General features: G+C 46.1%; 1 protein-coding gene across 17 annotated transcripts in view; it reads left to right on the forward strand.

Annotated features, from left to right (window-relative positions):
• Positions 1–23,960, forward strand: part of LOC125645067 (uncharacterized) — a 69,514-nt gene that overhangs the window by 38,469 nt on the left and 7,085 nt on the right. For 8 of the 17 annotated variants that reach the window (XR_012664403.1, XR_012664405.1, XR_012664402.1 and 5 more), the window contains one exon: positions 14,710–14,784. The exons of 2 other annotated variants lie outside the window; for them this stretch is intronic. Coding sequence is in view for 6 of the 15 variants with exons in the window: in XM_048869998.2 (XP_048725955.2) it covers positions 16,921–18,210 (1,290 nt within the window). In the remaining 9 variants the exon portion in view is untranslated. Of the gene's footprint in view, positions 1–13,250; positions 13,356–14,709; positions 14,785–16,889; positions 18,673–23,960 lie in introns of those variants that run through there. 7 more of the 17 variants (XM_048869999.2, XM_048869996.2, XM_048870000.2 and 4 more) reach the window with 3 other exon arrangements.

Genomic DNA, 23,960 nt, shown 5'->3' on the forward strand with positions numbered 1-23,960 from the left:
TGGGTGCTGGCAGACACAGTACGGCATTGCTACACAGTAGCAGCAACCCATTGCTTTGTGGCAGCAGACGGTGCAATAGGACTGGTAGCCGTCATCGTCATGTCCGAGGTGCTCCTGGCCACGTCGGCCAGGAGCGCCTGGGCAGACATGGGTGCAGGGACTAAATTTGAAGTGACTTGATCAAGTCATTCTCTTTAGTCCTGCAGTCAGTCCTATTGAACCATCTTATGGTGAGCAGGCAGGCGATATGGATTGCTAGCAGTCCTATTGCATCATCTTCTGCCGGGCAGGCAAGAGATGAGGATGGCTAGCAGTCCTACTGCACCATCTTCTGCCGAGCAGCCATGAGATGTGGATGGCATGCAGTCCTTCTGCACCCTCTGCTGCCAGCCAAAGATGTAAAAGATAGATGGCGTGTATCAAAACAAGAAATAGACCAGATTTGTTTTGTACTCATTTGCTTTCCCCCCCCCCCACCCCGTCTAGGGGACTCATTCCTCTAGGTCACACTGCAGTCACTCACAGAGAAGGTGCAGCGAGGTAAGTCTAGCCATGTATCAATCAGAGGCCAGACTAACCTCCTTGTTCCAATAAGAACAATAATTTAGGTGCACCATTTCTTACTGGAACCCTCTGTGAAGTCCTGCCTGAAATACTCCTTGATGTAAAGCCACCCCCTTTGTTGATCTTAGCTCCCTGAAGCCAACCCTGTAAGCCGCGCTGTCAGTCACCCCTCCCTGCGTCAGAGCAATGGCAAACAATCGTGCATCTGAGTTGAGAATGCTGTCCAGAGCAGTCTCAATGGAGCACTCTGATGGGGCTAAAACATTGTCGCGGGTGGTTCTGGGTACATATCGTCAGGCCCCCGTTCCCTCCCTCCCTCCGTGAAAGCAAGGGCAGACAATCATTTCGCACCTTTTTTCCTGAGTTACCTGTGCAGACGCCATACCATGGCAAGCATGGAGCCCGCTCAGGTAACCGTCACCGTATGTCTCCTGGGTGCTGGCAGACGTGGTACTGCATTGCTACACAGTAGCAGCAACCCATTGCCTTGTGGCAGCAGACGGTACAATACAACTGGTAGCCGTCATCATCATGTCCGAGTTGCTCCTGGCCACGTCGGCCAGGAGCGCCTGGGCAGACATGGGCGCAGAGACTAAATTTGGAGTGACTTGACCAGGTCATTCTCTTTAGTCCTGCAGTCAGTCCTATTGAACCATCTTATGGTGAGCAGGCAGGCGATACGGATTGCTAGCAGTCGTACTGTACCATCTTCTGCCAGGCAGGCAAGAGATGAGGATGGCTAGCAGTCCTACTGCACCGTCTTCTGCTGAGCAGCCATGAGATGCGGATGGCATGCAGTCCTTCTGCACCCTCTGCTGCCAGCCAAAGATGTAAAAGATAGATGGCGTGTATCAAAACAAGAAATAGACCAGATTTGTTTTGTACTCATTTGCTTCCCCTCTCCGCCGTCTAGGGGACTCATTCCTCTAGGTCACACTGCAGTCACTCACAGAGAAGGTGCAGCGAGGTAAATCTAGCCATGTATCAATCAGAGGCTAGACCAACCTGCTTGTTCCAATAAGAACAATTACTTAGGTGCATCATTTCTTATTGGAACCCTCCATGAAGTCCTGCCTGAAATACTCCTTGATGTAAAGCCACCCTCTTTGTTGATTTTAATTCCCTTTAAGCCAACCCTGTAAGCAGTGTCGTCAGCCACCCCTCCCTCCATCAGAGCAACGGCAGACAATCGTTCCGCGCCTTTTTTCTGTGCAGACGCCATACCGAGGCAAGCATGGAGGCCGCTCAGCTCACTTTGGCAATTAGGAGCACATTAAACACCACACGCATTATCCAGCACTATATGCAGCACCAGAACCTGGCAGAGCGATACCGGGCGAAGAGGCGACATCAGCGCCGTCACGTGAGTGATCAGGACATGGACACAGATTTCTCTGAAAGCATGGGCCCTGACAATGCATGCATCATGGTGCTAATGGGGCAGGTTCATGCTGTGGAACGCTGATGCTGGGCTAGGGAAACAAGCACAGAGTGGTGGGACCGCATAGTGTGGCAGGTCTGGGACGATTCCCAGTGGCTGCAAAACTTTCGCATGCGTAATGGCACTTTCATGGAACTTTGTGACTTGCTTTCCCCTGCCCTGAAGCGCAGGAATACCAAGATGAGAGCAGCCCTCACAGTTGAGAAGCGAGTGGCGATAGCCCTGTGGAAGCTTGCAACGCCAGACAGCTACCGGTCAGTTGGGAATCAATTTGGAGTGGGCAAATCTACTGTGGGGGCTGCTGTGATGCAAGTAGCCCACGCAATCAAAGATCTGCTGATATCAAGGGTAGTGACCCTGGGAAATGTGCAGGTCATAGTGGATGGCTTTGCTGCAATGGGATTCCCTAACTGTGGTGGGGCCATAGACGGAACCCATATCCCTATCTTGGCACCGGAGCACCAAGCCCGCGAGTACATAAACCGCAAGGGGTACTTTTCAATAGTGCTGCAAGCTCTGGTGGATCACAAGGGACGTTTCACCAACATCAACGTCGGATGGCTGGAAGAGGTACATGATGCTTGCGTCTTCAGGAACTCTGGTTTGTTTCAAAAGCTGCAGGAAGGGACTTTATTCCCAGACCAGAAAATAACTGTTGGGGATGTTGAAATGCCTATATGTATCCTTGGGGACCCAGCCTACCCCTTAATGCCATGGCTCATGAAGCCGTACACAGGCAGCCTGGACAGTAGTCAGGAGCTGTTCAACTGCAGGCTGAGCAAGTGCAGAATGGTGGTAGAATGTGCATTTGGACGTTTAAAGGCGCGCTGGCTCAGTTTACTGACTTGCTTAGACCTCAGCGAAACCAATATTCCCACTGTTACTACTGCTTGCTGTGTGCTCCACAATATCTGTGAGAGTAAGCGGGAGACATTTATGGCAGGGTGGGAGGTTGAGGCAAATCGCCTGGCTGCTGGTTACGCGCAGCCAGACACCAGTGCGGTTAGAAGAGCACAGGAGGGCGCGGTGCGCATCAGAGAAGCTTTGAAAACCAGTTTCATGACTGGCCAGGCTACGGTGTGAAAGTTCTCTTTGTTTCTCCTTGATGAAACCCCCCGCCCCTTGGTTCACTCTACTTCCCTGTAAGCTAACCACCCTCCCCTCCTCCCTTCGATCACCGCTTGCAGAGGCAATAAAGTCATTGTTGCTTCACATTCATGCATTCTTTATTCATTCATCACACAAATAGGGGGATGATTACCAAGTAGCCCAGGAGGGGTGGTGGAGGAGGGAAGGAAAATGCCACACAGCACTTTAAAAGTTTACAACTTTAAAATTTATTAAATGCCAGCCTTCTTTTTTTTGGGCAGTCCTCTGTGGCGGAGTGGCTGGTTGGCCTGTGCCCCCCCCCACCGCGTTCTTGGGCGTCTGGGTGTGGAGGCTATGGAACTTGGGGAGGAAGGCGGTTGGTTACAGAGGGGCTGTAGTGGCAGTCTGTGCTCCAGCTGCCTTTGCTGCAGCTCAACCATACACTGGAGCATACTGGTTTGATCCTCCAGCAGCCTCAGCATTGAATCCTGCCTCCTCTCATCACGCTGCCGCCACATTTGAGCTTCAGCCCTGTCTTCAGGCTGCCACTTACTCTCTTCAACCTGCCACCTCTCCTCCTGGTCATTTTGTGCTTTTCTGCACTCTGACATTATTTGCCTCCATGCATTCGTCTGTGCTCTGTCAGTGTGGGAGGACAGCATGAGCTCAGAGAACATTTCATCACGAGTGCGTTTTTTTTTCTTTCTAATCTTCACTAGCCTCTGGGAAGGAGAAGATCCTGTGATCATTGAAACACATGCAGCTGGTGGAGAAAAATAAAGGGACAGCGGTATTTAAAAAGACACATTTTATAAAACAGTGGCTACACTCTTTCAGGGTAAACCTTGCTGTTAACATTATATACATAGCACATGTGCTTTCGTTACAAGGTCGCATTTTGCCTCCCCCCACCGCGTGGCTACCCCCTCAACCCTCCCTCCTCCCCGTGACTAACAGCAGGGAACATTTCTGTTCAGCCACAGGCGAACAGCCCAGCAGGAACGGGCTCCTCTGAGTGTCCCCTGAAGAAAAGCACCCTATTTCAATCAGGTGACCATGAATGATATCTCACTCTCCTGAGGATAACGCAGAGAGATAAAGAACGGATGTTGTTTGAACACCAGCAAATATACACTGCAATGCTTTGTTGTACAATGATTCCCGAGTACGTGTTACTGGCCTGAGTGGTAAAGTGTCCTACCATGAAGAACGCAATAAGGCTGCCCTCCCCAGATACCTTTTGCAAAGGCTTTGGGAGTACATCCAGGAGAGCCGCGAATGCCAGGGCAAATTAATCCTTTAACATGCTTGCTTTTAAACCATGTATAGTATTTTAAAAGGTACACTCACCGGAGGTCCCTTCTCCACCTGGCGGGTCCAGGAGGCAGCCTTGGGTGGGTTCGGGGGGTACTGGCTCCAGGTCCAGGGTGAGAAACAGTTCCTGGCTGTCGGGAAAACTGGTTTCTCCGCTTGCTTGCTGTGAGCTATCTACAACCTCATCATCATCATCATCTTCTTCGTCCCCAAAACCTGCTTCCGTGTTGCCTCCATCTCCATTGAAGGAGTCAAACAACACGGCTGGGGTAGTGGTGGCTGAACCCCCTAAAATGGCATGCAGCTCATCATAGAAGCGGCATGTTTGGGGCTCTGACCCGGAGCGGCCGTTCGCCTCTCTGGTTTTCTGGTAGGCTTGCCTCAGCTCCTTAAGTTTCACGCGGCACTGCTTCGGATCCCTGTTATGGCCTCTGTCCTTCATGCCCTGGGAGATTTTGACAAAGGTTTTGGCATTTCGAAAACTGGAACGGAGTTCTGATAGCACAGATTCCTCTCCCCATACAGCGATCAGATCCCGTACCTCCCGTTCAGTCCATGCTGGAGCTCTTTTGCGATTCTGGGCCTCCATCATGGTCACCTCTGCTGATGAGCTCTGCATGGTCACCTGCAGTTTGCCACGCTGGCCAAACAGGAAATGAGATTCAGTTCGCGGTTCTTTTCCTGTCTACCTGGTCAGTGCATCTGAGTTGAGAGTGCTGTCCAGAGCGGTCACAATGGAGCACTCTGGGATAGCTCCCGGAGGCCAATATCGTTGAATTGTGTCCACAGTACCCCAAATTCGACCCGGCAAGGCCCATTTAAGCGCTTTCCACTTGTCAGGGGTGGAGTAAGGAAATTGATTTTAAGAGCCCTTTAAGTCGAAATAAAGGGCTTCATTGTGTGGACGGGTGCAGGTTTACATCGATTTAACGCTGCTAAATTCGACCTAAAGTCCTAGTGTAGACCAGGGCTATGAGTTTAGGTCAAACTTAGCGGTGTTAGATCAATTTAACCCTGCACCTGTCCACACAACGAAGCCATTTTTGTCAACTTAAAGGGCTCTTAAAATCGATTTCTGTACTCCTCCCTGACGAGGGGATTAGTGCTGAAATCGACATCGCCGGGTCGAATTTGGAGTAGTGTGGATGCAATTCGACAGTATTGGCCTCCAGGAGCTATCCCAGAGTGCTCCATTGTGACCGCTCTGGACAGCACTTTCAACTCAGATGCACTAGCCAGGTACACAGGAAAGTACTGGGAACTTTTGAATTTAATTTCCTGTTTGGCCAACGTGGCGAGGTCATCAGCAGAGGTCACCATGCAGAGCTCATGGGCACAGGTGACCATGCAGTCCCAGAATCGCAAAAGAGCTCCAGCATGGACCGAATGGGAGGTACTGGATCTGATCGCTGTATGGGGAGATGAATCCGTGCTATCAGAACTCTGTTCCAAAAGATGAAATGCCAAAATATTTGAAAAAATCTCCAAGGGCATGAAGGACAGAGGCTAGAACAGAGACCCACAGCAGTGCCGTGTGAAACTTAAGGAGCTCAGGCAAACCTTCCAAAAATCAAAAGAGGCAAACGGCCGCTCCGGGTCAGACCCCCAGACATGCCGCTTCTATGACGAGCTGCATGCAATTCTAGGTGGTGCCCCTACCACTACCCCACCCCTATACGTGGGGAGGAGTCTCACGCAACAGGGATGAGGATTTGGGGGACAAGGAAGATGATGAGGAGGAGGATGAAACCGTTCTCCCCGACAGCCAGGAACTGTTTATCACCCTGGAGCCAATACCCTCCCAACCCTCCCAAGGTGGGCTCCCGGACCTTGAAAGCGGAGAAGACACCTCTGGTGAGTGTACCTTTGTAAATATAATACATGTTTTAAAAGCAAGCATGTTTAATGATTAATTTGCCCTGAAGACTTGGGATGCATTCGCAGCCAGTACAACTATTGGAAAAGTCTGTTAACGTGCCTGGGGATGGAGTGGAAATCCTCCAGGGACATCTCAATTAAGCTCTCCTGGAGGTACTCCCAAAGCCTTTGCAAAAGGTTTCTGGGGAGGGCAGCCTTATTCCATCCTCCATGGTAGGACACTTCACCAGGCCAGGCCAGTAGCACGTAGTCTGGAATCATTGCATAACAAAGCATGGCAGCGAATGGTCCAAGTGTTTGCTGGCATTCAAGCAACATCCGTTCTTTATCTCTCTGTATTATCCTCAGGAGAGTGATATCATTCATGGTCACCTGGTTGAAATAGGGGAATTTTATTCAGGGGACATTCAGAGGTGGCCATTCCTGCTGGGCTGTTTGCCTGTGGCTGAAAAGAAATCATCCCCGCTGTTAGCCACACAGTGGGGGGAGGGGTGAAGCGATCATCCCAGAGAATTGGGGGGGCGCAAACTTGTACCGAAAGTACATGTGCTATGTAATGTTAACAGCTTGGTTCACTGTGAAAGAGTCTACCCATTGTTCTCTAAAATGTGTCTTTTTAAATACTACTCTCCCTTTTTTTCCTCCCACAGCTGCAAACGTTTCAACGCTTCCCCTATCATCTCTGTTCCAGAGGCTAGCACAGATAAGAAGGTGAAAAAGATGCACTCATGATGAAATGTTCTCTGAGCTCATGCAGTCCTCCTGCACTGAAAGAGCTCAGCAGAATGCATGGAGGCAAGCAATGTCAGAATCCAGGAAAGCACAAAATGAACACGAGGCACTAGAGGAGAGGTGGCAAGAGCAAGAGGAGAGGTGGTGGGATCAAGATGATAGGTGGCGGCAGCGTGATGAGAGAAGGCAGGATGCAATGCGGAGGCTACTGAAGGATCAAAGTGATATGCTCCGGCGTATGGTTGTGCTGTAGGAAAGGCAGCAGGAGCACAGACCGCCACTGTAGCCCCTATGTAACCAACCACCCTCCTCCCCAAGTTCTATAGCCTCCTCGCCCAGATGTTTAAGAATGTGGCAGCGGAGGGCGGGGTGGCAGCTTCGGGCACCCAACCACTCCACCCCAGAGGACTGCCCAAGCAACAGAAGGCTGGCATTCAGTTAGTTTTGAAGTACAGTGTGGCTTTGTCTTCCCCTCCTCCACCACCCCACCTGGTGCTTCCCTCCTCCCCCACCCCTCCTGGGCCACCTTGGCAGTTATCTCCCTATTTGTGTGATGAATTAATAAAGAATGCATAAGTTTGAAACAACAATGACTTTATTGCCTCTGCAAGTGGTGATCGAAGAGGGGAGGGGAGGTTGGATGGCTTACAGGGAAGTAGAGTGAACCAAGTTTTCATCAAGGAGAAACAAACAGAAATGTCACACGGTACCCTGGCCAGTCATGAAACTGGTTTTCAAAGCTTCTCTGATGCACAGCACACCCTGCTGTGCTCTTCTAACTGCCCTGGTGTCTGGCTGTGTGTAATCAGTGGCCAGGCGATTTGCTTCAACCTCCCACCCCGCTATAAACGTCTCTCCCTTACTCTCACAGATATTGTGGAGCACACCGCAAGCAGTAATAACAATAGGAATATTGGTTTCGCTGAGGTCTAACCAAGTCAGTAAACTGCGCCAGCGTCCTTTTAAATATCCAAATGCACATTCTACCACCATTCTGCACTTGCTCAGCCTGTAGTTGAACAGCTCTTGACTACTGTCCAGGCTGCCTGTCTATGGCTTCATGAGCCATGGCATTAAGGGGTAGGCTGGGTCCCCAAAGATAACTATAGGCATTTCAACATCCCCAATGGTTATTTTCTGGTCTGGAAAGTACCTTTCCTGCAACTGTTCAAACAGACCAGAGTTCCTGAAGATGCGAGCATCATGTACTTTTCCCAGCTATCCCACACTGATGTTGGTGAAACGTCCCTTGTGATCCACCAGTGCTTGCAGCACCATTGAAAAGTGCCCCTTTCGGTTTATGTACTTGCTGCCTTGGTGGTCCGGTCCCAAGATAGGGATATGCATTCCGTCTATCTCCCCACCACAGTTAGGGAATCCCATTGCAGCAAAGCCATCCACTATGACGTGCACATTTCCCAGAGTCACTACCCTTCAAAGCAGCAGCTCAGTGATTGTGTTGGCTACTTGGATCACAGCAGCCCCCACAGTAGATTTGCCCACTCCAAATTGATTTCCGACTGACCGGTAGCTGTCTGGCATTGCAAGTTCCCAGAGGGCTATCGCCAGTCGGTTGTGAACTGTGAGGGCTGCTCTCATCTTGGTATTCCTGCGCTTCAGGGCAGGGGAAAGCAAGTCACAAAGTTCCATGAAAGTGCCCTTATGCATGCAAAGGTTTCGCAGCCACAGGGATTCATCCCAGACCTGGAACACTCTGCGGTCCCACCAGTCTGTGCTTGTTTTCCGGGCCCAGAATCAGCATTCCACAGCGTGAGCCTGCCCCATTGCTACCAGGATGTCCAAATTGTCGGGGCCCGTGCTTTGAGAGAAGTCTGTGTCCATGTCCTCATCACTCTTGTCACCGCGCTGCCGTCGCCTCCTCGCCTGATTTTGCAGGTTCTGGTTCTGAACATACTGCAGGATAATACACGAGGTGTTTACAATGCTCATAACTGCTGCGGTGATCTGAACGGGCTCCATGCTTGCTGTGGTATGGCATCTGCAGGAGAGCAGAGTTGCAGCGGAAGCAGTGGCTGATGATGGATACCACAAGAATAGATATTTATAGAGAACAACGAGAGGACCTGCGAGGTGGATTCATGAGAGCAGAGTTGCAGCGGAAGTGGGAGCCCATGACAGCCAACATGGAGAAATTCGCTATCAAGGCAAGAGCAGGAGAGCAAAGTTGCAGCGGAAGCGGTGGTTCGATGACAATGGTTAGCAGTCCTTCTGCACCATCTGCTGAAAGCAGTATGGCGTCCACATGGAAAAAAGGCGTGAAATGATTGTCTGCCGTTGCTTTCACGGAGGGAGGGGCGACTGACGACATGTACCCAAAACCACCTGCAACAATGTTTTTGCCCCATCAGGCTTTGAGAGTTTAACCCAGAATTCCAATGGGTGGCAGAGACTGTGGGATAGCTACCCACAGTGCAATGCTCTGAAAGTCGATGCTAGCCATGGTACTGTGGACGCACTCTGTCGACTTAGTGCGCTTAGTGGGGACACACACAATCGCTTTCTAAAAAATCGACATCTATAAATTCGATCTAATTTCGTAGTGTAGACATACCCATAGAAGATTAGGGTTAGAAGAGACCTCAGGAGGTCATCTAGTCCAACTTCCTGCTCAAAGCAGTACCAATTAAATCATCCCAGCCAGGGCTTTGTCAAGCTGGGCCTTAAAAACCTCTAAGGATGGAGATTCCACCACTTCCCTAGGTAACCCATTCCAGTGTTTCACCACTCTCCTAGTGAAATAGTTTTTCCTAATATCCAACCTAGACATCCCTCATTGCAACTTGAGAATATTGCTCCTTGTTCTGTCATCTGCCACCACTGAGAACAGCCGAGCTCCATCCTCTTTTGAACCTCCCCTTCAGGTAGTTGAAGGTTGCTGTCAAATCCCCCCTAACTCTTCTCTTCTGCAGACTAAATAACCCCGGTTCCTTCAACCTCTCCTCGTAAGTCATGTGCCCCAGCCCCCTAATCATTTTCGTTGCCCTCCACTGGACTTTCTCCAGTTTGTCCACATCCTTTCTCTAGTGGGGGACCCAAAACTGGACGCAGTACTCCAGATGTGGCCTCACCAGTCCCAAATACAGGGGAATAATCACTTCCCTCGATCTGCTGACAATGCTCCTACTAATGCAGCCCCATATGCCATTAGCCTTCTTGGCAACAAGGGCACACTGTTGACTCACATCCAGCTTCTTGTCCACTGTAATCCCCAGGTCCTTTTCTGCAGAACTGCCGCTTAACCATTCAGTCGCCAGCTTGTAGCAGTGCATGGGATTCTTCCGTCCTAAGTCAGGACTCTGCACTTGTCCTTTTTGAACCCCATAAGATTTCTTTTAGCCCAATCCTCCAATTTATCCTGGTCACTCTGGATCCTATCCCTACCCTCCAGCATATCTACCTGTCCCCCACAGCTTAGTGTCATCTTTGAACTTGCTGAGGGTGCAATCCATCCCATCATCCAGATCATTAATGTAGATGTTAAACAAAACCAGCCCCAGGACCGATCCTTGGGGCACTCTGCTTGATACCGGCTGCCAACTAGACATTGAGCCATTGATCACTACCCGTTGAGTAAAGTCAAGTTATAGCACGTCCACCGCTTTCCCCATATCCACACAGCCAGTTATCTCATCTTTTTTTTTTTTTGAGATTTTCACCTATTTTATTATACACAAAAACATGACCAGAGAATTCTACTGAAGAGGCTGACCACGTCCACAACCGAATCAAACTCTAAACTGGAATTCAGTAGCTGCTCCAGCACCAGCCTCAGCCTTTTTGTCAGCACCAAGTGGAGCGGTACTGTGTCTGTAGATATCTCTGTCAGCCTCTCCCCGAGTAAGACAAGCAGGGCATTCACCTTCCAGACCTTTGGGCCACAGTCTGCCAGACTCAGGGCGGCTACGGCGTAGGGTGGCAGGCACAATCTCAGGGGGTAGATGAAGATAATCACGCAAATATTGGATACCCTCATTGGTCAGATACCAGTAAAAGTGCCCCTCCAAGCAAACTGCTCCTTCACGTAGCCACGCGATTTCAGTGACTGCCTGGCTTTCATGACATAGAGGTTGAGCACATTCTTGTCTGCCAGCTCTGGGTGTTTAGGCATGTGAACATCTTTCTTGGCCACCATCACTCCCTCCTTATAGAAGGCAATCAGATTGGTCAGGCATGACTTGCCCTTGGTGAATCCATGTTGATTGTTCCTGATCACCTTCCTCTCCTCCAGGGCGGTGTACCTCAGGACAGAATTTAGATCTATCTGCATATAGGAATCACTTCATCCACGAGCAAAATGCAACCTTTCTGGGATGGAATGTACCAGCTGTTCAACAGTGCACATCAATACTACACAATAGTTTAGGCCAGGAAATGAAGATTCCTACATAAGAGATGCAGTGCTAGATTAAATTTTCCATTTAATTCTCTGGGGTGAGGTTTTATTTCACAACTTAATAATGTAGAGCAGTAACTCCAATATCAAAAAATAAGAAGCCTGCTTAATATATGAAAAATATTTTTAAAAATGCAATATAATATAAAATAACTTTAATACAACAGACCAAAATTCAACCCTGTTATAACATCCAATTAAATTCAACCACTGAGTTCAACCATTTTCAATAGAGTTACACTAAAGATGAACCTGGCTCATGGAATCATTCATTTACCATACAGGCTGATGAGTAAGCAATGATTTCATTAACAAAAAAATGACTGTCTGGATGAAAAAATGTAAAAATTATAGAATAAAATATCAGTGAATCACTTTTCTTTCCAGATCACCTTTCCATGCATGAAATAAGGTAAATGCCGTTTCAAGCCAGCTTTATAGCTATTCCAAACACCAGAAATTAAGTAGCAAACTGCACTCCATTGCTAATTTGAAAATTGAACTATTGTGTACAGTATGATAGAATCTTATTTCTGAATATGAATAAGTGAGGGATTTATTAGAAATGTGAGTGATTAAAACTCCTCCAGGCTTCATTTTTAATATCTCTGTTGCTAAACAGTGCACATTAAATATTTCAGTAACAAAAAAGAAAAGAAACAAGCAAACTCTTTAACCTCAAAATGGGATTGCAAAAGAACACTGATTTGAATCCAGTTATTTTGAATCACTCTGTACAGTGCACTGACAACCTCAGAATTAACTATGAATTAAAAATAGTGTTGCCAACAAGTGCCAATCTTTTTATGTGAAAAGAAACAACTGTCATTAAAAAATGTCATTGTATTTACTTAAGAATTAGCTGTATGTAGGTCCAGCCCAAGTCCACAAGGCACAATATAGGATTGTCCCCTTCTGTTTCCTTTACTTTTTGTCCTTTTAAGAAACATTAGCTACTGGAGCATAGGATTTGTCATACTGGATCAAAACACATGTCCATAGAGTCTGGCATCCAGGCTCCAGAACTGATCAATAGCTGATGCTCCAGAAGCAGATGGAAGCTTCTGTTAGTGCCAACTGTGAAATTCAATATTTTTACATGCATGTATCTGTGCAGAGGGAGGACCAGGGTACTAAAAAATTCCTTCTTGACCCCCACAGCTGATCAACTTATACTGTATCATGAAGCATTAGATTCTTTTACCCTTATTTTACTCTACAGTATGAAAAAATGTTGATAATGCTTATAAAATTAATTAGCTTATATATTTTTAATCCATGCCTTACCATCTTCTCTGCTACTTATACCCATCCTGGGGGGCAATTTGTGTATGCATGATATGTGCTGCCAAAAAAAAAACCCTGCGATGTAGATGCACCCATAGAATCATCTGCAGATTTTGCAACTTTTCTCCTTTAAATCATTATTAAATATTTTATATAATATTGGTCTAAATACCAACCTCAGGCTTATTTCATAAATAACTTCTAGATTCTTCACTCTGAAGACCAACTATTAACAACTTTGGTTTCTTATCATTAGGACCTGATACTGCAAGGAGCATCACATAGACAGAACCCCAATGACTTCAATGTACTGTACTGTTAATGCAAAAGTGTACACAGCCTTGCATTACTTTATGTTGTTTCAGTGTTGCAGGGAGAATGGGAAGAGAAACAAAGCTATCACATGGGGTGGTTCCTCATATGTTTTGGGGCTGATAACATTGCTTAAAACATCTACCTTTTTGCAGTAATCTCTTTATTAAGCTATTAGCACAAAATACAGCATTGTTTAAAGATTTCCTTGAAACCCAGGAGTCAGAACTTCTCAATCCACCAGTCCCAGGTGATGAAACAAGATTCTTTTAAAGTGCTCTTCTGTGCATCAGAAAACTTGTGGGTCTCATGGCAATATGGAAGGTAGGTTTTACAATGTAGCTAAATATAGTTAGGAATCTCCATACTCAAGTAAAAATACCCTCATATCAAATACAGATTTAGTTAGGGTTTGAACCACAGCCCATTCAAGTCAGAAGGTGTATTTCTATTGACTGCTCTGGATCAGGACCTAACTGAAAGCACAAAAGGTTTGGAATAGGGTTGAGTTTGAAACAGAGATTCTAATCTGTTCTGATTTTTATCTGAGCAGGTTTGTCCATCCTTAATCTAAATATTACGTAAATAGTGTGGCAGGGTCAGGCCAGATGGCTAGAGGAGAGTGATCGAAGTCAGATAAATTAGCCCCAGGTTAAGTAGGTCCCTTTTTCCTGGGTAAGATAACAGGGAAGGTTCCAGAACAATCAGGAATTTTCTGGAAACAATTAAGGAAGACAGGCTGATTAGAACACCTGCAGCCAATCAAGAAGCTGCTAGAATCAATTAAGGCAGGCTAATCAGGGCACCTGTGTTTAAAAAGGAGCTCACTTCAGTTTGTGGTGTGCGTGTGAGGAGCTGGGAGCAAGAGGCTCAAGAATCTGAGATTGAGAAGGCGTGCTACTGGAAGACTGAGAAGTACAAGCATTATCAGACATCAGGAGGAAGGTCCTGTTGTGAGAATAAAGATGTTGGGAGGAGGCCATGGGGAAGTAATCCAGGGAGTTGTAGCTGTCATGCAGCTGTTACAGGAGCCACTGTAGACAGCTGCAATCCACAGGCCCCTGGGCTGGAACCCGGAGTACAGGGCGGGCCCGAGTTCCCTCCATCCCCCCAACTCCCTACTTGATACTGGAGGAGTTGAACTGGACTGTGGGTTCCACCAGAGGGGAAGGTCTCTGGCCTGTTCTCCAATCCACTAGGTGGATCAGCAGAGACTGTGGGGATTGTTCTTCTTCCTTTCCCCATGCTGGCCAGTGATGAGGCTAACTGGGTGAACAGCAGACTTGAGCCACGAATGTGGCCAAACTGAGGGCTGTTGTGAACCTCTGAGGTGAGAAAATCCGCCAATAAGTGCAGGACCCACCAAGGCAGAGGAGGAACTTTGTCACAATAGAGATGTTGCCCTACAATCAAGCTCAGTATCTCTATCACATAATCAGCTATATTTTAGTTCCTAACGATTCTCCTGGGCTCTTCTTAATGTATAATTTTATTGCACAATTTACAACTCCCACATTATCTTCCATCACTTTAATGTGCAGTGTTCTGTGTTGTCCTTGCTGCTAGATGTTCGTTAATGATTTCATAGGGTGGAACACCCAAGTGATTTAAGGAAAATGAATACATCTAAACCAGAGCTCAGCCCTAATTCATTCCTGTTTTTCTGCTTCCCTGTAAGGTTAAACAACAGTTGATGCCTTGTGAAAAAGATTGAAAAACAACCTACTGAGAAACACTGCAGTCTACATATCTGGTATTTATCTTCCTCTGTGTTTCTCTTTACTAGTATGAGTGATATTAACCTGGAAATGGATCTTGTTTCTTTAGAGTTTAACTGTGGATTCCTCACCTGAATCTATAACAAACAAAACCCCCACTCCACTGTATTCTGCAACAAAGATCCAAAATGCTACAGCTTCAAATAGTATTACTGCAGGGTCTGGGACAATTACTGTAGAATACAGCACTATGTTCTAAAACAGGGATCCACAGTTGCCCTTATATTCTGTTGAAACTATCAGGAGTTCTGCCTGCATGAGGCTTGCAGGATGGGGCTCTCTATGATCCTTATGGAAATCATACATTAAAACCAAAAAGTTAATTCAGAGCTAAATCTTAATCACTTTGCTCTTGTAAGCAGTAGTCACCAAAGACACTTCAATGGGATTACTGGCATGAGTAAGGATAGCAGAATTTGGACCCTGATGATTATTAATCATTAGCAAAGCAAATGGGACATTGATTTCCAGGGTCTCACTGAGCTCTTGTACTGTATTGCTAGCCTTGCAAATGACCTTAATTTACAAGAAGGCAGCAGCTTCCACTATGCTCAGAAATACCAAATGTGATTTCAAATGATAAATAAAACTGATTTCTCAGTACATTCAGGGAAGTGTCTTAATTTTCACAATTCTGGTATGAGCAAAATAAGTGCAGTTGTTCATTAAAGTGTTTAGCTTTTATTAACTGTGAACTAATATACCAAAACTGCAGAGGGTCTGCTGCCAACTCCAAACTCAGCCAGCAAGTTTCTTATGAATCTGACAGATGTTTCTCTACTGTTCTAAATCAGCCATTGAAACTAATTTTGTCCACTCCCCTTCAGAGCTTCCAAAGAACTAATGAACACAAACTGTGATTTAGATTCTCAGTTAGAGCATGATCCTGCAAACTCTGATTCATGTGAGTAGCCCTTACACAGGGCCAATTTTAGGAATGGGTGAGCACGGCAGTGGCCATGGGTGCCCGCTTCTGTGGGGTGCCATATTGCTGCACTTCTCAGTTTGTTTGTTGCACTGCTCTGATCAGGTGGCCATTTTTGCTCTGCTGATTGGCCAGCCTTCCCCCACTCCCAGTTGCTCATGGGGGCGGGAGCGTGAAAACCTTTTTCTGCCCTGCCTGGCAAAACAGCAAAGACAGCTGCTGTCCTTGTTTATTCAACAGACCTGCTGAAGTCAATGGGACTACTCAGATGAGTAAGGGTTCTCAAAATCTGGCCCATAGTTAACACCAAGAAAAATCTCATAGGAAAATGGAATACTGGTTCCTTAGGCATAAACTGAAGTTTCAAGATGTCTGAAAGATTAATTCTTAGATTTGAATTGCTTTATAATAATATATTGTACTTTATGTCAATTGCTCTCTGAAGCTAAATAATCCAGACCAATTTCATTTCCAAGGGTTTTTTCTGAATACAGATAGTGAAGACTTGCAAAAGTGCCTACTAATTTTGAGTACCTCATTTTTGGGTGTCCAACTTGAGACCCCTTAAAGGGGACTGATTTTTTCAGAAAGAACTGAGCATCCACCCACTGAGAATCAAGCCACTTTAAGGGGTATCAACTCGGACACCCAAAAATGAGGCACCCAAAATTACTAGACACTTTTGAAAAGCATGCCCTACCTAGGCCTTACTTTTTAATTCCAGTTTCAGAAATGGATTATCATTACTCCAGTGTCAAGCTATCATACATGTATGTAGTGTCTTTTTTGGGTATGTCTACACTACGAAATTAGGTCGAATTTATAGAAGTCGGTTTTTTAGAAATCGGTTTTATATATTCGAGTGTGTGTGTCCCCACAGAAAATGCTCTAAGTGCATTAAGTGCATTAACTCGGCGGAGCGCTTCCACAGTACCGAGGCAAGCGTCGACTTCCGGAGCGTTGCACTGTGGGTAGCTATCCCACAGTTCCCGCAGTCTCCGCTGCCCATTGGAATTCTGGGTTGAGATCCCAATGCCTGATGGGGCTAAAACATTGTCGCGGGTGGTTCTGGGTACATATCGTCAGCCCCCCGTTCCCTCCCTCCCCCCCCGTGAAAGCAAGGGCAGACAATCATTTCGCGCCTTTTTTCCTGAGTTACCTGTGCAGACGCCATACCACGGCAAGCATGGAGCCCGCTCAGCTCACTTTGGCAATTAGGAGCACATTAACCACCACACGCATTATCCAGCAGTATATGCAGCACCAGAACATGGCAACGCGATACCGGGCGAGGAGGCGACGTCAGCGCGGTCCCGTGAGTGATCAGGACATGGACACAGATTTCTCTGAAAGCATGGGCCCTGACAATGCATGCATCATGGTGCTAATGGGGCAGGTTCATGCTGTGGAACGCCGATTCTGGGCTCGGGAAACAAGCACAGACTGGTGGGACCGCATAGTGTTGCAGGTCTGGGACGATTCCCAGTGGCTGCGAAACTTTCGCATGCGTAGGGGCACTTTCATGGAACTTTGTGACTTGCTTTCCCCTGCCCTGAAGCGCATGAATACCAAGATGAGAGCAGCCCTCACAGTTGAGAAGCGAGTGGCGATAGCCCTGTGGAAGCTTGCAACGCCAGACAGCTACCGGTCAGTTGGGAATCAATTTGGAGTGGGCAAATCTACTGTGGGGGTTGCTGTGATGCAAGTAGCCCACGCAATCAAAGATCTGCTGATATCAAGGGTAGTGACCCTGGGAAATGTGCAGGTCATAGTGGATGGCTTTGCTGCAATGGGATTCCCTAACTGTGCTGGGGCCATAGATGGAACCCATATCGCTATCTTGGCACCGGAGCACCAAGCCAGCGAGTACATAAACCGCAAGGGGTACTTTTCAATAGTGCTGCAAGCTCTGGTGGATCACAAGGGACGTTTCACCAACATCAACGTGGGATGGCCGGGAAAGGTGCATGATGATCGCATCTTCAGGAACTCTGGTCTGTTTCAAAAGCTGCAGGAAGGGACTTTATTCCCAGACCAGAAAATAACTGTTGGGGATGTTGAAATGCCTATATGTATCCTTGGGGACCCAGCCTACCCCTTAATGCCATGGCTCATAAAGCCGTACACAGGCAGCCTGGACAGTAGTCAGGAGCTGTTCAACTACAGGCTGAGCAAGTGCAGAATGGTGGTAGAATGTGCATTTGGACGTTTAAAGGCGCGCTGGCGCAGTTTACTGACTCGCTTAGACCTCAGCGAAACCAATATTCCCACTGTTATTACTGCTTGCTGTGTGCTCCACAATATCTGTGAGAGTAAAGGGGAGACGTTTATGGCGGGGTGGGAGGTTGAGGCAAATCGCCTAGCTGCTGGTTACGCGCAGCGAGACACCAGGGCGGTTAGAAGAGCACAGGAGGGCGCGGTACGCATCAGAGAAGCTTTGAAAACCAGTTTCATGACTGGCCAGGCTACGGTGTGAAAGTTCTGTTTGTTTCTCCTTGATGAACCCCCCGCCCCTTGGTTCACTCTACTTCCCGGTAAGCTAACCACCCTCCCCTCCTCCCTTTAATCATTGCTTGCAGAGGCAATAAAGTCATTGCTGCTTCACAGTCATGCATTCGTTATTCATTCATCACACAAATAGGGAGATGACTACCAAGGTATCCCAGGAGGGGTGGTGGAGGAGGGAAGGAAAATGCCACACAGCACTTTAAGCACAGCACTTTAAAAGTTTACAACTTTAAAATTTATTGAATGACAGCCTTCTTTTTTTGGGGCAATCCTCTGTGGTGGAGTGGCTGGTTGGCCGGAGGCCCCCCCACCGCGTTCTTGGGCGTCTGGGTGTGGAGACTATGGAACTTGGGGAGGAGGGCGGTTGGTTACAGAGGGGCAGCAGTGGCAGTCTGTGCTCCAGCTGCCTTTGCTGCAGCTCAACCATACACTGGAGCATACTGGTTTGGTCCTGCAGCAGCCTCAGCATTGAATCCTGCCTCCTCTCATCATACTGCCGCCACATTTGAGCTTCAGCCCTGTCTTCAGCCCGCCACTTACTCTCTTCAGCCCGCCACTTACTCTCTTCAGCCCTCCACCTCTCCTCCCGGTCATTTTGTGCTTTCCTGCACTCTGACATTATTTGCCTCCACGCATTCGTCTGTGCTCTGTCAGTGTGGGAGGACAGCATGAGCTCGGAGAACATTTCATTGCGAGTGCGTTTTTTTTTCTTTCTAAGCTTCACTAGCCTCTGGGAAGGAGAAGATCCTGTGATCATTGAAACACATGCAGCTGGTGGAGAAAAAAAAAGGGACAGCGGTATTTAAAAAGACACATTTTATAAAACAGTCGCTACACTCTTTCAGGGTAAACCTTGCTGTTAACATTACATACATAGCACATGTGCTTTCGTTACAAGGTCGCATTTTGCCTCCTCCCATCGCGTGAACGGATTTTGGTTGAATGCCAGCAAACATACACTGCAATGCTTTGTTCTACAGTGATTCCCGAGTACGTGTTACTGGCCTGGAGTGGTAAAGTGTCCTACCATGAAGGACGCAATAAGGCTGCCCTCCCCAGAAACCTTTTGCAAAGGCTTTAGGACTACATCTAGGAGAACCGCAAATGCCAGGGCAAAGTAATCCTTTCACATGCTTGCTTTTAAACCACGTATAGCATTTTAAAAGGTACACTCACCAGAGGTCCCTTCTCCGCCTGCTGGGTCCAGGAGGCAGCCTTGGGTGGGTTCGGGGGGTACTGGCTCCAGGTCTAGGGTGAGAAACAGTTCCTGGCTGTCGGGAAAACCGGTTTCTCCGCTTGCTTGCTGTGAGCTATCTACAACCTCCTCCTCATCATCATCTTCTTCATCCCCAAAACCTACTTCCGTATTGCCTCCATCTCCATTGAAGGAGTCAAACAACACGGCTGGGGTAGTGGTGGCTGAACCCCCTAAAATGGCATGCAGCTCATCATAGAAGCGGCATGTTTGGGGTTCTGACCCAGAGCGGCTGTTCGCCTCTCTGGTTTTCTGGTAGGCTTGCCTCAGCTCCTTCAGTTTCACGCGGCACTGCTTCGGGTCCCTGTTATGGCCTCTGTCCTTCATGCCCTGGGAGATTTTCAGAAAGGTTTTGGCATTTCGAAAACTGGAACGGAGTTCTGATAGCACGGATTCCTCTCCCCAAACAGCGATCAGATCCCGTACCTCCGGTTCGGTCCATGCTGGAGCTCTTTTGCGATTCTGGGACTCCATCATGGTCACCTGTGCTGATGAGCTCTGCATGGTCACCTGCAGCTTGCCACGCTGGCCAAACAGGAAATGAGATTCAAAAGTTCGCGGTTCTTTTCCTGTCTACCTGGCCAGTGCATCTGAGTTGAGAGTGCTGTCCAGAGCGGTCAGAATGGAGCACTCTGGGATAGCTCCCGGAGGCCAATACCATCGAATTGTGTCCACAGTACCCCAAATTCGAGCTGGCAACGTCGATTTAAGCGCTAATCCACTTGTCAGGGGTGGAGTAAGGAAATCGATTTTAAGAGCCCTTTAAGTCGAAATAAAGGGCTTCATTGTGTGGACGGGTGCAGGTTTAAATCGATTTAACGCTGCTAAATTCGACCTAAAGTCCTACTGTAGACCAGGGCTTTCTCTCAAATTCATGTTCATTTGCCTAGCAGTCCTTACCTCCTATACATCACGATTAGACACCTCTGAAGTTTCTGTATATTTGAATGCAGGATAAGCACTTGCCTGTGTGAAAGCTGCCACTCCATATTTCCCTTCTTTCTATAAATCACAATGATAAGTTCCTAACGATAAAACATCCTCTCAGAGAAGTGCTGAAATCATTCTAATACCACTTACAATACGTTATTGTGGTAATTGGATTTCGGGGGTGGATAAGACATAAAATCAAACTCCTCTTCAGTTGTAGTCAATAAAGTTTCCATGACTCTTTGTGCAAGTGTAGGAGTGTTAACCATGGTATTCTGGCCAAATACCAATTCAGGAGATTACATTCTGCCTTCCTAAATTCTCCCGAGTATGTTATGTTTTTTCCATACACAAAGAGCAACCATACACAGATACACTTTTTATATTACCTTTTCTTTTGTAGTAAAAGAACAAAAGTAAGACCTCCAAGAGAGAATACACAGTGTGTGAGTTTCTTGTCTAGCAGACTACATCTACATACACTAAATGACTCTGCAGCAAGGCAGGGGATTTCACTCCATTTAAAGGTATCCTACACAAGACAAGTCAATAGGCACAGGTTACATACAGCACAAATTGGATATCGTATTCTTCTTCACTTCTTATCCTAAACTATTTTTAATATTGCTGGCTATTGTTAAATAGCTGTTGCACTCCACCACAGAAGTGGATGCATTTCGGTAGTGGATGATCCACATATAAATATATGCTTATGGAATATTGTGATACTTAAAATACTTTGGAGATCAATGAATTGAGTTGCAATAAAAGTCCACTTGTTAATGATCATCACCACTTGAACTTTGAAAGGATCATTAAGCCCTCTGTTTAAGATATTTATTTCTAAAATCATACTCTTCTATGCAGTTTCTGCAGTAATTGTTCACTAATAGCTGTGTTAACAATAGCTGTGGGTTTTTTTTGTCCTTTCTGTTTGTTTCAAACACAAGACATATCATGAGGTATTTGTTTGTCAGATGTGGTTATTTTTCCCATTAATCCTATTGTATGCTCTTCAGTTTCTTCAAGAAGGAGCATGACACATTTTTTACTGTAATTCTGTTCACCAATAAACCCCTGAGTCAGTGACTGTGCTCTTTTGCAGTTTGGGTATGTTTGTTTTTGTCTGTGACAAATAGCTAGAGAATCCTCAGAGGCTGAAGCTGATATTTGAAACATCACTGGACATTTCAGATAGTGAGCCTGAAGTTCACTGAAGTTCAGGGTCAATATGCCAACTTCACCTTACCCTTCATTTGCCTTCACACCACTTCCAGGGATTGTTTGAAATGTATGGTTGCCACCAGGCTGGCAACTATCAAGAAGGGTTATTTGTCCTGTATTGCAACCCACAGCACCCAAAGTTTGAGCAGGGAATATAGCATTCTTGAAGGGGAAGCAGCATTGTCTTGTGGACTGATCATTAGATTTGGAGTTAGAAACTGCCAATATCCAATCCTGGCTCTGGCATTAACAATATGCCCTTGTGCAAATCAGTTAACCACTCTGTGTCTGTGTTTAAGCATCTATAAAATGGGGACAGTACTAAATTACATGCCTCTCAGGGGTGTTCTGAGAGTTAATTAGTTAAAGTTTATTCCATGCTCTGAAGATATAATGTGCTATACATATTATTAATATTAGTGGTGAACTTCCTCCAAAAAGAACCTTTTTTACATTGCATAACTGAACTCTTGAGGGAAGTATTGAGTGGAAAGTGTGGCTTCCTTTCTGGCATGTTTTGGGGTTACAGAATTGCAGCAATACTAAATTAATGATAATAAGAAGGGCCAAGTTAAAATTAAACACTAGCATTTCTTGTTCAGGAGTACCTGGATAAAACTAAAGCAACAGTTATGCCTGAGAAAAAACCTCTCCTGTGCATCTTGTCTGCTTGTAACAATCATGAAACAACTTCCAAAGGCAGATTCCAAACAACACTTGCACTCTCCACTCTGAAAAAAAGTACACACCCACCTCCTTCTTTATCAGCAGCTGGAAAACAGTAGCCAACATGATGACCTAAACAAACAAAAAACACTCTAGCTTGTTAAAGAAACCAATGGGATTTCAAAGTTAAAAAGCACGTGTCATATTTAGACATTTTGGTAAATACCTGAGCATTTAAAAACACAAAATATTTTGCTTATTCTTCTTGTTTGCTATTACAGGGACACTTATTTCTGTTCTTCATGTGAAGTGTACTAGAGTCACCAGAATTTTATGGTATGGTAATTCAGTTATAAATTTAACTGAGATAGTTTTGTGATGGAGATAACACCATTATGGATTGCTTTTTGTTGGAAGTGTAAGGAGGCTCTAGGACTACTACAATGTGACCTACACTAGAAAATCCTGCCACATTTGACAAATAAAAACCTCTCCCAGATTCCCAAATAAGTGTTGAAAGTAACTCCCATTTACATCAGTGATTGTCAAAATGGAATAATTTCAGTGATGTTACTCCAAACTTACAGCAGTGTAAATAAAAGCAAAATTTCACCCAGTAATGACCAAGCATGTAGGACGAAGCTATGGACTGTGACCTTCTGGTGGTAAAACACAGAACAGCTGTTGTAGAGAGTTGAGAAATTCATGACAGAATTTGCTGAGAGATATTGATATAGAGGTGCAGAAACACAGCTGCCATATATGGCAAGCACTTTTAATACAAACACAGCCTTCTTTTGAGAGATCTTGGTGCCCCTTTGAAATGGAATAATGCTAGAGATTTCTGCTCACCATCACAGTTTGTTTCCCATGTCTGTTCTCTGGGCTGGTACAGCGAAGAGCAAATTCCATCACATGTTTCTCAACTCCCTACAATAGTTGTTCTATGTTTTACCAGCAGGTCACAGTCTGTAGCTTAGTTCTACATGCTGGGTTAATACTTGGATAAATTCTTCTTTCATTGACACTGGTGTAAATTGGGAGAGTAACACCATTGAAATCATTGGCATTATTTCATTTTTACAGCACCGTGAACAGAATGTGGCATAGTCAGATTGATTCTTCTTCTACTTAGAACAGCTTTATGCCAGTGTAACTTAGGTGGTGTTACTTCCACTGGTGAATGGGAGAATCAGGCCACTGCTGCTAAATATCTCTATCAACCAAGTTATATGGATATCTTAGTACTCTTTAAACAACAACAAGTGTGGCCTGACTGTCCTAATTAAGCTCATAATATGTACAAAGTGAGATTTTAAGCATATAGGAGCCTAATTTTAGGCATCTTTGTTATTTAGGCACCTAAATAAGTGGCCTGACTTTCAAAGGTGCTGAGCACACAGGGGCTCTCATGAAAGTAATATGTACAAGTGGTTTGCTGTTCCGTCTAATTTTGAATGTTGCAAAGTGATGAGGCCTCTATCACTCACATAGCATATGGAATAATCTTCTGAAGGACCTCACTGTCAAGAATCACAGAATCATAGAATCATAGGACTGGAAGGGACCTCGAGAGGTCATCTAGTCCAGTCCCCTGTACTCAAGGCAGGACCATGTCCCTGACAGGTGTTTGTCCAACCTGC

This window comes from Caretta caretta, chromosome 11, assembly GCF_965140235.1.
Source record: "Caretta caretta isolate rCarCar2 chromosome 11, rCarCar1.hap1, whole genome shotgun sequence".
In the NCBI taxonomy this organism is placed as follows: Eukaryota; Metazoa; Chordata; order Testudines; family Cheloniidae; genus Caretta; species Caretta caretta.